This window comes from Gallinula chloropus (genome assembly GCF_964237585.1).
Source record: "Gallinula chloropus genome assembly, chromosome: 1".
NCBI lineage: Eukaryota > Metazoa > Chordata > Aves > Gruiformes > Rallidae > Gallinula > Gallinula chloropus.
In genome coordinates, this window is record NC_140085.1 from 86756490 (window position 1) to 86772697 (window position 16208).

General features: G+C 49.6%; 1 protein-coding gene across 1 annotated transcript in view; it reads left to right on the forward strand.

The window, feature by feature from the left end:
- Window positions 1–15745, forward strand: part of USF3 (upstream transcription factor family member 3) — a gene marked incomplete at its 5' end in the record, with an annotated part of 37526 nt that extends 21781 nt beyond the window's left edge. Inside the window, 4 exons of the mRNA XM_084272058.1 lie at window positions 259–341; window positions 1896–1992; window positions 3134–9693; window positions 15730–15745. Of these exons, the coding sequence (XP_084128184.1) occupies window positions 259–341; window positions 1896–1992; window positions 3134–9576 (6623 nt within the window). The 3' untranslated portion in view covers window positions 9577–9693; window positions 15730–15745. The remainder of the gene's footprint in view (window positions 1–258; window positions 342–1895; window positions 1993–3133; window positions 9694–15729) is intronic.
- Window positions 15746–16208: the final 463 nt, after the last annotated feature.

Consider the following 16208-nt stretch of genomic DNA (forward strand, 5'->3'; position numbering starts at 1 on the left):
CAGGAACTCCTCTTTTCCACATAGAAGTCCACAACATTTTAAAGATATTACTTCTTATCTTACAGCTCTTAATTCTGCTGAGTGTTAATTCAATAACTGAGGTTTATTTTCAAGGATTTTTTCCCAGCTCTCAAGCTAATGAGGGTTCCAGCACCTCATGAAATCCTGTGTTTCTGAGCCTTTACATTGCTATGGGCTGTGCTGCTGCTGTGCTGACTTGCCCAACCAGCTGACACAGTACATATTCTCTCTCCTCAGTGGAAAGACATCGAAAGAAGAAGATTAATGCTGGGATAAACAGAATTGGAGAACTCATTCCCTGCTCTCCAGCACTTAAGCAGGTGAGTGCCCATTCAGAGGTGCGTACAAGCGTAAAATGCTTGTGTATTTCCTTGTCTGCAGAACTGCAAACGCTTATTTTGCTGTTGGTCTTAGGAAGAAGGCAGAACTGTCTGAATTAATACGCTCAACAGTCTGAAGTAGTTACTAGTATTTTTTAAATTGTTTGTAATAGAATTCCTTTGTGGAAGTGCAGGGACACGTGGATGTAATTAGGCAGATTTTGTGCCCTTTGTCTGAAGGTGTTGCGGATCGCTGCCGAAGGAATGAAACAGTACGAGTTGGACACGTGCCTGCTCTTCTCCTCACTGCACCCCTGCAGTATTTTGGTGCAAGCCCAACTAATTTGCCTGTAGCGATTCGGTCGCCTTGCTGATGTCAGCTTGTGCGTTCGATTCACAGCTTCCCAAAGTCCTGGCTCCGGGTGCCTGGACCTTAGTAACAACAGAAGGACAAAATGATGTATCTGGGCTGCCACCTGCCCTGCTGCATTGAGCACAGCACAGCTGGCTGCCTGCTCGTCCTTTCCTCCCTAGGTGGGGTGGCAGGCTAGGCAGAAGTAGGTTTGCATCTGGACAGCGGGTTGTTGGTTACATTGGGCATCTCCTCTCTGTCAGAGTCACTTGCTAGTGATGCTGTTGAACATACCCTGTATGACACTTGATTCAAGTTATGAGTTAAGCGAGATCATTTTTTGGGTCATTCTCCAACCCCTTCACCTTTTGCTGGCAATCACTTTGTGTCCTAAGATGTAAATGCAACTGCATGCAGGCTTACTTTTCTTATCTTTTATAAAATAAGGTGAAAGGAAACGATTCAGAAAGTGATATAATAGTTAAGATGGTGTCCTTGTGAGAGATGAAGCGAGACAAATGGCTTTGAGGTTGATGCACAGAAATGTCTTTTTCAAAACAGAGCCATCTGCAGCCAGGGCTGTTCCTACAGAACTGTAGAACAAGAAAGGAATTAAGAAATGAATGAGGGGTTTTGCAGACAGAATGTCACAGTTTCATAAAAGGAAGATGAGGGAGGCGTTATGGCATATCTCCTCTTCCCATATTCTCCAGTATGTTAGTTTCAAAATTATGCACACACCTCCCTGTTTGTTTCTTTCCTAATAAAATATTTACGAGGCAGTATCCTGGAATTTTCGTGTGATGTATATGTTTATTAGTGAACACAAATTTTAGGCCGCTCAGCAAGAAGTGATGCCTGCTGTTTGGGTTCTGTGACCCTGGTGTCTGGCTTTTGGCATAGGAAAATGTCAGCTCCAGCACTGAAAATGTTATTCTGTAAAATCTTGTGGCGTTACAGGGTCAGTATCACTTGTGAAATCTGTGGGTCATCAACAAAAAGAAAACCAACAGAAAAACCCCATAACCCACACCAAAAGACAACCCAAAGCAAAACAATCCCACCCAACAATATTCAGAGAATCATTCAGGTTAGCACATTTTTAAAGTTAAGGCCTCTTGGAGCAGCTGCGATCTCATCACTAATTAATCTACCAATGATAGACCTTTCTTCTAATTTTATATATATGTTTTATTTTAAAGAGCAAGAACATGATCCTGGATCAGGCCTTTAAGTATATAACAGAAATGAAAAGGCAGAATGATGAGCTACTCTTAAATGGAGGGAACAACGAACAGGGTAAGTACCAGATGCTGGTGGAGGCTCTAGAATTTCTCTTGCTTTATTCCACTGTGTGTCTGTCAGTACTGACCAACAGCAAAGCCTGGGTCCACCAAGACACTGTGCTCATGCAGGAAAAATGCCTCTGCTTACACCATCTGGAAAGAAAGAGCCAGCAAAACACCCAAGTGCATGTTCTTGCACATAGCCCTGAGATAACGAAGCAATCACATTGTGATGTACAGTAAATACAAAGCTTACAAATGATGCAGCATCGTCTGGTAGATTCTGACCTGATTTATTCAACTGTAGTGGCCAGAACAATTTCTAATGGACTTGAGTTAGATTTTTTTCATTGAAAACATAGAGTTTCCTTCACAAACAGAGCTACAGGGTTTTTTTTTCATTTGAAATGCTGTAAAAGTATAACAGCCTATTTTTAAAAAATATAATCTATCATATAAAATCTTGAACAGATGCATAAAAATACAGTGATGGAGCTATGACAGAAATAGTCTCAGAGCTAGTGTTGCATTTGTGGTTTTTATTTCTACCCATAGAAATGGAATTCTAAATAGTTTATTTTTATCTTGTCAATGCAATTGGGTTTGAAAAACTTAGGTGATTTTTCCTAGCTAGATGAACTGTCTCCAGGTGTATTGCTAGCTTTTGTGGCTCTACACAAATGCGTTGTATTTAACTCTGACTGTCATTTTTGGATGTAATGAAATGTAATTGTCATCGAAAGCCATAAGATGATCAATTAAATATTAAATAAGAAGAGGTTCATAAAGGAGCAGGGAAAAAGAAATATTAATGTGTTCCTATTCCCTTCTGTAATTAAATGTTTTGATTAGTGCTCAGCTTCATCCAAGTTAGTCCTGATGCTTTTTTCTGCCTAAGTAATTTGACATGTCCTGGTACTGGTACAAAATAGCCTGTGAAGTTCATTCCCTTTCCCGCTCAGTAGAGGGGTTGATGAGGATAAGAGCCTTCATTTCAAATGGGTAACACGTAACATAAGAGCACGTACATTACTAACAATTTATTTCTAACAATTTACTTCGGTACTGCATAGTATCTCCAAGTCATGTGGGAATAGTACCTACTACTGTGCTGTGTGGTGCTGATGTGATGGAGTGTTCTCATTGTTTTGTAGCTGAAGAGATAAAAAAGCTCCGGAAACAGCTGGATGAACTGCAAAAGGAAAACGGGAGATACATCGAACTACTGAAAGCCAATGACATCTGCCTGTACGATGACCCTACGATCCACTGGAAGGGAAATCTCAAAAGTGCAAAGGTCTCGGTTGTCATTCCCGGTGACCAGGTTCAAAAGAACATCATTGTCTATTCGAATGGGAGTCAGCCCAATGGAAATAACCAGGGAGCGTCTGTCCAGGGAATAACGTTTAATGTTGGTCATAATTTACAAAAGCAAACGGCCAATGTCGTGCCAGTCCAGAGGACTTGCAACCTCGTGACTCCTGTGACGATTTCTGGTATTTACCCCACAGAAAACAAGCCCTGGTCGCAAACTACAGTGTCTCCTCTGGCACCCACTCAGCAAGTTGCAGCAGGGAATGTTCTTGAGCTTCCCACCACGGAGAACGAGCGAGGTGCGCTCACTGCTGCTACTGCCAGCTCACAGAGCGCCGCTCGCCCCGGCACAGAGCAGGAGCTGCAGAGTTCTTCAAGTAACGCGCCACCGAATGATCAAAACCTCCCCAAAAGTAAAAACGATGATGAGGGCAGTAAATCAACAAGGAACACGCCTCTGCAGGGAGCCGTCCTTCCTCCCGCGGCTTCCACGGAAGCTTCCCGCGTCCAGCAGGCGAATGAAACTTGCTCGAGTAGGAGTGACGTTCAGGAAAGCTGCGTCGCGTCATCCGCGGATGCGGCTTGCGTGCCATCTGTGAGGCTGTCTAGTGCAGACAGCTGTCCCTCCTCTGTAAATGTCCTCAAAAGCACGGACTCGGTAAGTAGTGCGGGAGCGCCTGTGACTTCTGCAGCAGACGGACCTAAGGCTGTGACGGCAATAAGCACCCTGCCTGCCACTCCCCTGGAGAACTGCTGGTCTTTTTCAGGCTCTTCGGGTGTTGGCACTTCAGACTTGAAAAACATGAGTAGCCTTACACGGATGCCTTCAGCGGGCAACACACAGACCACGTGGACAACCCTGCAGCTAGCGGGAAACACTGTTCAGCCACTGAGCCAAACGCCATCCGGGATAATGACTGCGCTGTTAAACGAGCCGGTTAACGGGGCCGGGGCCGGACCTTCTGCACACAGCAGGCCTTTGACTGCAAGTATCAGTTTGAATCCTTCCCTGCCTGGAGATGGCCAGGCAGCTGAACAGATTGTAGTTACCTTGCCCTCCTGCCCACCCTTACCTATGCAGCCGCTCATCAGCCAGCCGCAGGTGAAAACGCAGGCTGCGGGAAGCATCCTTCCGTTGAATTCAGCTATGCAGGTGATTCAGATGGCTCAGCCGGTCGCCTCAGCTGTTACAGGGGCGCCAGCTAACCAGAACGTCATCATCCTCCAGCCTCCAAACCCCACTCCCTGCCCTCCAATTGTGAGAGCGGAAGTTCCCAGCCAAAATGTTAGTCAGCAGATTGTAATCATACAGGCTGCTAACCAGAGTCCTCTTCCCCTGCTCTCCGCTCAGCCTTCCGCTTCTGTAAGGGTTCCCGTCAACGGGCCGGCTGCAATTGCCAACTCCAGCAGCTCCGTACAAAATGCTGCTCTGCCACAGACCTTTGGAGGGAAACACCTAGTCCATATATTACCAAGACCGTCCTCTCTGCCGTCTTCTAGCTCTACACAAACATTTTCTGTTACTATGTCAAGTCAGCAGCATCCTCAAACTATCTCATTAAACGGGCAGCTTTTTGCCTTGCAGCCTGTGATGTCTTCATCCGGAGCTTCAAATCAGGCCCCTATGCAAATTATTCAACCCACCACCAGCGAAGATCCAAACACCAACGTTGCCCTCAATACGTTCGGTGCTTTAGCTAACCTCAATCAAAGCATATCACAGATGGCTGGTCAGAGCTGCTTGCAGTTGTCTCTCAGCCACCCTACCAACCCCACAACTGTCAACAACCAGATCGCCACAGTTAACTGCGTGTCACTACCAACTTCTGTGGCATCCTCAGCACCTGCAGAGGTTTCAGTACTGACTAACACATCTAATTCAGTACATGCTTCCCCCAAAAAAGTGGCTGCTGGCTTGCCAACCAGCGCCAAATCAAAAAGGACAAGCAAAAAGCCAAGTACAAAGAAGCACCAGGCAGCCAACAGCAAAGCATCCTGTCCAGCAGCTCCTTGCAAAGATGCAGGGAGGGTGGACTCTGCTCCCACGGAACCAGCGGCGAAGCTTTCAAATGGCGAGGGGCCGCCTGAGAGTGCTCTGGCGGGATCACAAGCTTTAACGATGTCGCAGGCGAGTGGTACAGCGGCATCGAGTGGTGTCAGCGTTTCTGACTGTCATTCCAAAGAGGGGTCAGGCTCTGAACAGGCAGTTGTCCCCGAGCAGAGCTCGGCAGAGGCAGCACCAGCTTCCTCGCCACTGGCGCCTGTGGTGTCAGAGCAGCTGGCGCTTGTCCCACCAACTGCCAAAGATGCTGCTCCTCGTCAGCAGGCCGGTGGGGCTCAGAACCATCCGCCGAACGGCTCTGCCTTGTCAGAGTCTCCCAAACCCTGTGAACCCCCCAGCACCTTAACGTCCTCTTGCCCGGAAGCACAGGTGACACATTCTCAGGTTGCGGGGACATCCGCAGCACAGAGCAGCACAGCGGGTCATACTGCCAAGGCAGGAACAGTTTCGGAGTCCTGCAACATTGCACAGGATTCCTCAGTGGTAATGCAAGACACGGACTTGTTAGAGGGACAGGGTCTAACCAAAATGCTGTCTGATCTCACGAAAGAAAGAACAGCTGTGGAAAAACCCTCTTCATTTGCCGTTCAGGGGGAGCATTCTAATTTTCCCATGGAAAATGCTAAGTCAGCAGAATCAAGTGTTGATTTGCCTGAGAAGCAGGAGCTCTTGCTGATGAACACAGAAGGTGATACCCTCTCCCAGCATCACTCCTGCATTGCTGATCAGGAAGTAGTCAGCGCTTCCCTTATCACTAGCAGGCAGGCAGACTCACCGATGTCGACTAGCTCTGGCAGCAGCAGAGGCTTCTCAGTTGCATCCATGCTGCCAGATACCACCAGAGAAGACATTACTAGCAGCACCTCAACCAGTACGTGTAACAGCTGCACATTTTCAGAGCAGACTGACATTGTAGCTCTCGCAGCAAGAGCTATTTTTGACCAGGAAAACCTTGAGAAAGGTGGAGGAGGAATGCAGGTTAACATGAGGGATGCCATCTCTAAGTCAACTGAGGTTGCAGCTTTGGAGAGAGAGCAGCAGCCTTTTAAACCTCAGCCAGTGAAAGAAAACAATACAGGGCCACGGGAAGCAGCGCCAAGCAAATTCAGTACTCAGGATACAGTACAGACAAGCGTCGATAGGCAGGTTGAAAAGCCCAGCTGCTCTGTAGGAGGTGTGGAAACATCTAACACTCTGCAGATTCCTGCTTCCCAGTCGCCAAGCATAACCAGTTTAAGCGTGAATAATCTAATACACCAGAGCCGCATTGTCCATCCCCTCGTGAGCTGCCCAAGTTTACCCCAACCTTCAGAGCCAGCAAGCGTCCCTGCAACTGTGAGCCTCCCCCTCCCACCCAGCACCTACGTCAACCAGTCTCCGGGACCCACTATGATGAGCGAGTACACTCAGGAACAGCTCAATGCCCTTAGAGCAAGCACCATGCAGGCTCCCCAGCTGCAGGAGTCCCACTTGAAGCAGCAAAGTCACGAAGGCCGCAAGGACTCTGCCAAGCGGGCTGTTCAAGATGACCTCCTGCTTTCTACGGCCAAGAGGCAAAAGCAGTGCCAGACAGCGCCCATCAGGCTGGAAGGGATGGCGCTGATGAACCGACCGCCGGAGAGCATTGCTGATCAAACACAGATGCTAGTCAGCCAGATTCCTCCGAATTCATCCAATTCAGTGGCGCCAGTGAGCAATCAAGGGCACGTGGACAGCCTCAACAGGCTATTCCCATCGAACAGCAACTTCATTACACCAGCCTTGAGGCAAACCGAAGTTCAGTGCGGTTCTCAGCCATCGCTTCCAGAGCAGCAAGGGCAGCACTTGCAGCCAATTCAACATGTTTCTGCTCAAGGCATCTCTCACCTTCACAGTAATCACCCGTACTTAAAGCAGCAGCAGGCTGGCCAGTTAAGAGAAAGGCACCACTTGTATCAGCTGCAGCACCACGTCACTCACGGGGAAAACTCGGTCCACTCTCAACCCCACAGCGTCCACCAACAGCGGACAATACAGCAGGAGGTGCAGATGCAAAAGAAACGAAACCTCATCCAGGGAACGCAAACCACACAACTTTCTCTACAGCAGAAACACCACGGAAGCGATCAAACACGGCAAAAAGGTGGTCAGCCTCATCCCCACCACCAGCAAATGCAGCAGCAGATGCAACAGCACTTTGGAACTTCCCAGCCTGAAAAGACCTGTGAAAATCCTGCAACAAGCAGAAACCATCACAACCACCCTCAGAGCCATATAAGCCAGGACATCATGCATCAACAGCAGCAAGAAGTTAGCAGCAGACAGCAAGGTTCGGCTTCTGAACACGTGTCAGGGCACAATCAGATGCAGAGACTCATGACCTCAAGGGGCTTGGACCAGCAAATGGTGTCCCAGGCAAGTATCGTCACCAGACCATCAGATATGACGTGCACCCCTCATAGGCAGGAAAGAAATAGAGTTTCCAGCTACTCTGCTGAGGCCTTGATTGGGAAGACGCCCTCTAATTCAGAGCAGAGAATAGGAATATCTCTTCAAGGCCCTAGGGTTTCTGACCAGCTTGAAATGAGAAGCTATCTTGATGTTTCTAGAAATAAAGGGTTGGTGGTTCATAATATGCAGGGCCGCTTATCTGTTGACCATACAGTTGGCTCAGATGTGCAACGGCTTTCTGATTGTCAAACATTTAAGCCAGCTGGACCCAACCAACAGCCAACGGGCAATTTTGACGTACAGGCTTCAAGAAGCAGCGAAATTGGTAATTCTGTGTCATCCCTCAGGGGCATGCAGTCACAAGCTTTTCGAATCGGTCAAAACACTGGGCCGTCGTCCATAGAAAGACAGAAAAGATTGCCCTACCAGCCAGTGCAGGGTATCCCAACAGGGAATACCCTGCCATCCAGGGAAAATGAAAACACATGCCACCAAAGTTTTATGCAGAGTTTACTTGCCCCTCACCTTGGAGATCAAGTAAGTGGAAGCCAAAGATCAATCCCAGAACATCAAAGGAATACGCAGTGTGGCGCCTCCTCCACAATTGAGTACAGCTGTCCCCCAGCACGGGAGAGCGTCCACATCCGAAGAGAGGGCGATGGCCAGAGTAGGGAGAGCTGTGACATGTCTATTGGTGCAATTAATACAAGGAACAGTTCTTTGAATATTCCTTTTTCAAGTTCTTCTTCATCGGGAGACATTCAGGGTCGCAATACGAGCCCGAACATCTCTGTGCAGAAGTCCAATCCCATGAGGATGACGGACAGCCATGGAACCAAGAGCCACATGAATACGCCTGTTTCTAGCAACATGCATGGAGTGGTGAGGCCAACTCACCCTCACCCGGCCGTTTCTCATGGAAACGGCGAGCCCGGGCAGCCTTCTGTTCGTCAGCCAAATTCTTCAGTCACTCAGCGGTCGAGGCATCCTCTGCAAGATACTGGAGGTTCCAAAATACGTCAGCCCGAAAGGAATCGATCTGGGAATCAAAGGCACGGAAACGTCTTCGACCCTAGTCTTCCCCACCTCCCCCTGTCCACCAGCGGCAGCATGATCCTTGGGCGGCAGCAGTCTGCGATAGAGAAGAGAGGAAGCATTGTCCGGTTCATGTCCGATGGCCCTCAAGTCTCTAACGATAACGCGGCCCCTGACCAGCATACTCTCTCCCAGAACTTCGGATTCCCCTTCATTCCGGAGGGTGGCATGAATCCACCGATAAACGCCAATACCTCCTTCATCCCGCCGGTCACGCAGCCTAGTGCCACTCGAACACCAGCTCTAATCCCGGTCGACCCTCAGAATACCCTGCCATCCTTCTATCCTCCTTACTCTCCGGCCCATCCTACCCTTTCCAACGACATTTCTATCCCTTACTTTCCCAATCAAATGTTTCCGAACCCCAGCACGGAGAAGCCGAGTAGTGGAAGCTTAAACAATCGATTCGGGTCCATTTTGTCTCCTCCCAGGCCCGTTGGTTTTGCTCAGCCCAGCTTTCCTCTGCTCCCAGATATGCCACCCATGCACATGACCAACACGTCGCACTTATCCAACTTCAACCTGACGTCTCTGTTCCCCGAAATAGCCACAGCTCTTCCTCCAGATGGTTCAGCAATGTCGCCTTTGCTTTCCATTGCCAACACATCTGCTTCAGATTCTTCCAAGCAGTCCTCAAACCGACCTGCCCACAATATAAGCCATATTCTCGGTCATGACTGCAGCTCAGCAGTGTGAAAACTGATAGACTGACTGCAGTCCGATGCGTCGTGATATATTTAAGAAGGAGGAGAGTGGATCTTGCCGGCATCCCTGAAGAGGCCATTCACAGCATCACTGTTTGTTTGCCTACATGTATGTACGTGGGTCCTTTCCCTATTTATATATACATGCTGTATTTCCATCCACCTTACGAACTTTAAAGCACCAGTGCCTATAGCAATGCTTACTTACTAGTAAACAGTAAGGATGCAACATTGAGAGCTGCACAAACCTTGGTTGTTGATTTTCCAACAATCCAGTTTGTCCGATGGTTCCAGAGTAAGGGCCACCCTCAGTAATACGTGGATGTAAAGGAAGGAGGGAGAGGATCTGTACAGGAGACGGGAAACAAATGGTAACGGTTTCGTTTTGTGTCTCTGATGCGCTTACCTGAAACCACAGGTGAACCTGAAGCGGCTTGGGTTTCTCTGTTTCCTTTGTGAAACACCTTCAGGAGCCTCAACAGAAGTCAAGTCCGTGTTAACCCAGCGTTAACTGATAAGGACACTTGTTGTGCGGCGCTTGTCACATGCACTTGACTGAAGGCTGACTTTACCTGGCAGAAATTACTGTGTGTTTCCCTGGTCAGCAATTAAAAATACTGGTTTAGAAAATTTGTATTTCTTTAGCCCATGGCTTTCTGTTTCTAGGAGGAATTTTGTTTGGATCTGTCTCAGCCGCGGCTTCAGTTACTGCTGGAATTGGTCAGCGTCTTAAAGTAGCTTACGAGTCCTTCTGGTGCAGTCAGCGGAGACAGCAGTTGTATTTATTGCCATTTCATTGTTTGTATGCTGCAAGTTACCTCAGGGTGGGTTTTGTACCTTGTTTAGCACCTTCTTAATGTCTTGTTTTCGTTTGGTTTGGTGTCCGTCCCCCTCCTTTTCCTCTGGCCCACGCTCGAACACCAGCTGTCTGGTACCTGTGAGTGGCGGCGCCCGGGAGGAGGAGCGAGCCTGTGGCAGCCCGCGAGCGGCGCGGCCTTCCCCGCGGGCACAGGTGGTGCTTAGCGCTGCTGACAGGACCAGGCCTGGGTGAACATCGCTCCTCTGCACTGGAACGCACCTTGTGCCCAAGCACGTGTTACTGTGGCTGGAGGAGGAGCCCCAACGCTGCAGACCAGGGCGACGCTGGGGTCCGAGCACCACGAGGAAGGGGGACACGTTTGTATGTGCGGGAGAGGTGGAGTGAGTGTGCGCACCCTGGCTGTCTCCAGCATCCCCACAAAGTTTGGTCCCATTTCTTCCAAAGGAAAGGGCAGAACTAGGTAAGTTATTTATTTAACAGCTCTGCAGTGTGATTTTCTTTTTTTATTTTGTCTTAAAACAAGGCAGAAATATTTTTATTTTTATGTGCTTGGAAACAATTACTCTGGTTTTGATTCTTCAAATAACAGTAACTTCAGGTCTCCTTGTCCTCTCTTTGCCAGCTGGGGAGTGGCAGAAACTGTCCTGGGGCCTCCTTTCTGGGTGGGGTAAACTTGAAACACTTGTGTGTTGCCCATCTTGCTGCTCCCCTGACCCATCGCAGGTTCTTCCCCAGTGCCTCTCCTCATGGGGAGGTTGGGGGAGAACAAACCTCCTGAGATCTTTTAAAGTTTGGTATTGGATTTATTTTTTTTTCCTTAAAAAGCAAAAAAGGAAGATGTTCTTCCATCTCCAGCAACAGGCCCCACAAAAGAGGGGCCTGGAAGTTTTTTCACAGCGTGACTGCCCAGGCCTCATTTTTGATATGTCCTTCTACCCTGATCCAGGGAAGTAAACAATGTCTGTAGTCAGGCGGTGTCTGTAGTCAGCCTCCACTCATGTAACTGAGGGTCTGATGTGTTCCTGCAAAGTTCAGTAAAATGGTTCTGATTCAAATTGGGAATTGCTGTTTAATCCAGTATACCTTAGGAGGCCAAATCTGAGCGGTGCTTCGGTTCTCTCTGTTTATGAAAAATAACAGATTTAATATTTATTTCCCTTCAAAGCCAGGAGGTTTGTCAGAGTTTGGGCAACCACCTGCCAAGGTGCAGTTCCCAGCTTGGTGGCGAGCGGCCCGCACCGAGCAGGAGGGGTGGGAATGAGGATCAGTCCTCAGCAACGACTGAGCACGCTGCACCGTGGGGTGGTAACCAGCCAAACCAATTTCCCTGGCGCAGTAGGTCCCGAAGGGGCCGCAGCAGGTGGTGAGGTGGATCCCATAAGAGTTGAGTGGCTCTGTGGGTTGTGGGTGACAAGGATGGGGCATCGCGTCAGCAGCCGCGCTGTTACATACGTGTCTGGACCGTTAGGAGGGAAGCAAGATGGCCACTGTCGCTCGCCTTAAATGGCACTGGGTGTGCAGGGGTGTATTGGCCTTTCAAGACAAATCAGTGAAAAGTTGATCCCTGGCTCCCAGGTCTATATATAAAGTTACTAATCCTGCTCATCGTTCCAGGCATTTCCATAGTGCCACGTTAGTCTCCTTTGCTGGGAAAACTACACTCATTCATGATGTCTTTGAAAACTGGAGCGAGCTTGTAAACTTACATGGACCAGCTGCAAGTTCATAAGCCCACAGGTCCTGATGGGATTCATCCCAGAGCACTGAAGGAGCTGGCAGATGCTATGGCAGAAGCCTAGGGACATCCCTGCTGACTGGAAGCTATCTGGTATTAGTCCCATCTACAAAAGGGTGTGAGGGAAGAGCCAGGGAAACTGCAGACCTGTCAGTCTAACCTCAGTTCCTGGTAAAATTATGGAGAAGATAAATGCCTTCCACTGGTATCCAGTATTAAAGAACAACACAGTCATCAGGCACAGGCAGCATGGGCTCACCAAAGGAGAATCCTGTTGAACTGGTCTGATTCCCATCTATGATAAGGTGACCCACCCAGCAAGTGGGTGTAGGCTTCTTTCTGGATTTTGATCCAGTAAGGACCCTCACAGGATCCTTCTGGACACGCTGCCTGACTGTGGGATGAAGAGGTTCATGGTGCAGTGGGTGAAGAACTGGCTGAAGGGCAGAGCTCAGAGGGTTGCAGTGAATGGGGCTACATCTGGCTGGCAGTTGGCCACCAGTGCTGCTCCTCAGGGCTCAGTTCCAGGGCCAGTTCTGTTCAACACATCCATCAGCGGTCTGGGTGCAGGAGCTGGAGGCACCAGGAGCAGGTTTGCTGACCGTACCGAACTGGGAGGGGCTGTTGACTCTCCTGAGGGACAAGAGGCCTTGCAGAGGGACATGGATGGACAGGAGGCAGACCAGAGCGTTGGGCTGTGATAAATGGGATGGAATTTAACAACTCCAGATGCCAGATTCTGCACCCGGGCAGGGGTGATGCCGGGCACGGGTGTGAACTGGGAGAGGAGCAGCCAGAGAGCAGCCCTGTGGGAAGGGACCTGGGGGTGCTGGCTGGCAGCAGCTCAGTGTGAGCCAGCAGCGTGCCCTGGCAGCAGGAGGGCAAACCACATCCTGGGGTGTACCAAGCACAGCATGGCCAGCGAGTGTCCTGCTGCATTCAGCGATGGTGTGGCCCCACCAAGCACAGCATGGCCAGCCAGTGACTGTCCCCTGCGTTCAGCGATGGTGTGGCCCCACCTGCAGTACTGGGTGCAGGTCTGGGCCCCACAGTATAAGAAGGATGTGGAGGTTCTTGAATGCGACCAGAGGGCAACAAAGCCGGTGGAAGGGCTGTCAGGCATGTCCTGTGAGGAGCGGCTGAGGACCTTGGGCTTGTCTGGTTTGGAGAGAAGGAGGGTGAGGGGCGGCCTCTGAGGTCTCTGCAGCTCCCTGAAGAGGGGCAGTGGGGAGGGAGGTGCTGAGCTCTTCTCGCTGGGGCCCAGTAACAGGACACGTGGGAATGGATCAAGGCTGAGCCAGGGGAGGGTCGGGCTGGACATGAGGAAGCATTTCTTTACAGAGAGGGCGGTCAGACTCTGGAACAGGCTTCCTGGAGAGGTGATTGATGCCCCAGGGCTGTCAGTGTTTAAGAGGCTGTTGGACAGTGCCCTTAGTGCCATGGTTTGTCTTGGTCCGTCCTGGAGTGGTCGGACAGGTGGACTAGATGGTGGTTGTGGGTCCCTTCCAACTGCAATAGTCTGTTCTGGTCTGTTTCTATATGTTTATTTCCTTGTGCTGATTTCAATGTTCATTTCCCCATGTTATACTGAGGTTAAATGTGATCCTGAGTGCTCACAGGGGCAGCCGTGTTACCGGTGTCAGTACTTTGTAATGCTGTGTATTGTTTTCTGACGAGGCAGTGGCTCTGTCAGTGGCTCCCATGTGCCCTTTTCCCATTTACAAAGACCAAACATAATGGTTTGGGATGCTCATGGGACACCTGTGGTGCAGGTAAGCACGACACAGGCATTTCAGTGGTATAAAGACTATAGTGATTTTGTAGGAACCACACAATTTTGTGGTGTGTGGCTCGAAAGTAATTACAGTGTGACACCCCACACACACACCTGCTCCCCCCAGTCTTCACTAAAGGACCGAACCTGGTGGTGTTGGGACAGGGCATGGCAATTCTGCCATAATCCCCCTGCCACGGGGTCATCATTCTCAGGGGGGGCTGGGGAGGGGCAGTTCTGAAAACTGCCAAGACCAGGATGGACAAACACCATTTCACTTCCCTCCTCAGATGCGTCAGTCTCTGCTGAAGCTCACCCCATACCAGTGTGAGTCCTCTCACGTGCCATAAGCCGTGCGAAATGCTCCTGTGGGAATGATGTGGGGTCGGGAAGGCTGCTATAAAAATGAAGGCAGGCAGACCCAGCTGCAAGGGCTTTGTATAAATGCATCTGTCCAAAGTCTGTTATGCTGCTGACTGGCTTTCAGATCAGTTTAATTAAGGAAAAAATGGGCTCTGATGTGCAGTCGTTTGGTCTGACTGGCTGTTCAAGATGGTTTTGAATGCTGATCCTGGCCAGGTCCTCTGGCTGAAATGCAACTTGCAGGTTTGCCACAGATTTCAGCTTCTATGCGCTCACAGTCGTAAGTCTTTAGGAAAAACTGTGGCTGGACTGGATCTTTCACATGAAAAGAGAGGAAATTAGACTTGAAGTCATTTTTGTTAGTTTTCACTTAGGAAGTTGTTTTAGTTTTCCTCTTCACCATAAGCTACTCACCCCTGCCGTTCCACGCTGACCAGGCTGCTTGTGTTTAGTGTTGTAGGTCATATGGTGCCAGGGACAGGTCAGCATTTCAGCTTCCCAGTGCTGGCCCTTTCCCAGGGCTTTGGGTTCTGCCCTTAGGAAGAACAGCAATTGTAGCACCTTTGCCACCAAGAGGAAACTAATTCTTTCTTTCATTTTTCCTTTAGTTTTCTTTCCCCCTACTTTTGAAGCTGTTGTGTTCAGGTGTGAGGCTGTTAAGATGTTAAAGCAGGCTCACCCTACCTTTATACAGGCTGGGGCCAGGGCAAGGAGGTTTTAAAACTCAAATACTCTTGTCATCGTTAACAATTCAACAAGCAAATTTGTTCTCTTCAGCAAACATCTATGGCAGCGACAATTTGTCTTTTTCTCCTAAGAATTACCCAAGGCAATTAATTAGCAGCCCCTTTGGTTTTTCAGGATCCATTTGGAAAAGATTTTTAAGGTTTTTGTCAGCCTGAGAACAGCATTTTTTCTCCTCCATAATGCCTTTCTGAAAAATTACTTACTAGTTTACAAAGAAAGGAAAACTACCAGGGACTCTTTTAATGCAGCAAAATAAGCAGCAGAAGGGGAAGGTTTGGCACTAGCCCTGGGGTGGGGCTGCCACTGCTGACACACATTGTGTATCCGCGGCCTCCAGCTTGGCCTCCAATAGCCAACGGGCTAGAGCGTGTGCCTGCCAGTGTCATACTCAGCCCAGGAAAATAAGAGCAGAGTCAGACTAAGCTGAGAACAGGCAATGAAGTAGTAATGGATTAACAGTTATATTCCTTTCCATTGGGAGAAAGGGCCTCATTTATGAGTAGCTACAGCAGCCCAGTACTGAAGAGAGTTGAGCTGAGCCTCACTGGGATGTGTGTTCTGTCTTCCAGTCACGGCCCCGCTGCCCAGGCAGCAGGGTGCCTCTCAGAAGGAAACAGAACGCTGTGCTGGGACAGGGTCTTGCACAGGTTTCCTACTGCACTTTAAAGCGGCGCTGCTGCGGTCGGTGACTGTCGTGCCGTTGCAGGAACCCAACCCTGTGGCAGGGCACTTGCAGAGGGCACGGCTGGAGCAAAGGGGTTGTGGTGTTATTTCTGCCCTCCTGTCGCCTTTTCGTCTTGAGAGGTGCTCGCACTGTCCTGGCTCAGGGGCTGGGTCACACACTCACACTGTAGCCTGTTTCTGGATGACTGGGTGTCACGAGCTGTGCCAAGAGCCTTGATGTCTTGTGCTACTCCCTCAGTAAGTTTCACATTCAGCACTTCATTAATGCTCTCACTTTGACTGGGAAGACAAGAGTAGCGGTGAATCTGTTTATACCAAATCAGTCAAACTTGTGTTTTCTGATACAGTGATGTAAGGAGCGCCGTTCTCTGCCCTCGCCTCCCCCCGCCCTGCTGCGCCCCTTCTGCCACCGATGCAGCGCGAGCAGCAGCCACCTGGACGGGAGGTGCCACCACAGACACAGGGTGGGTTGCAGCCCCCGCTGCCTCGGCCTTCCTTAGA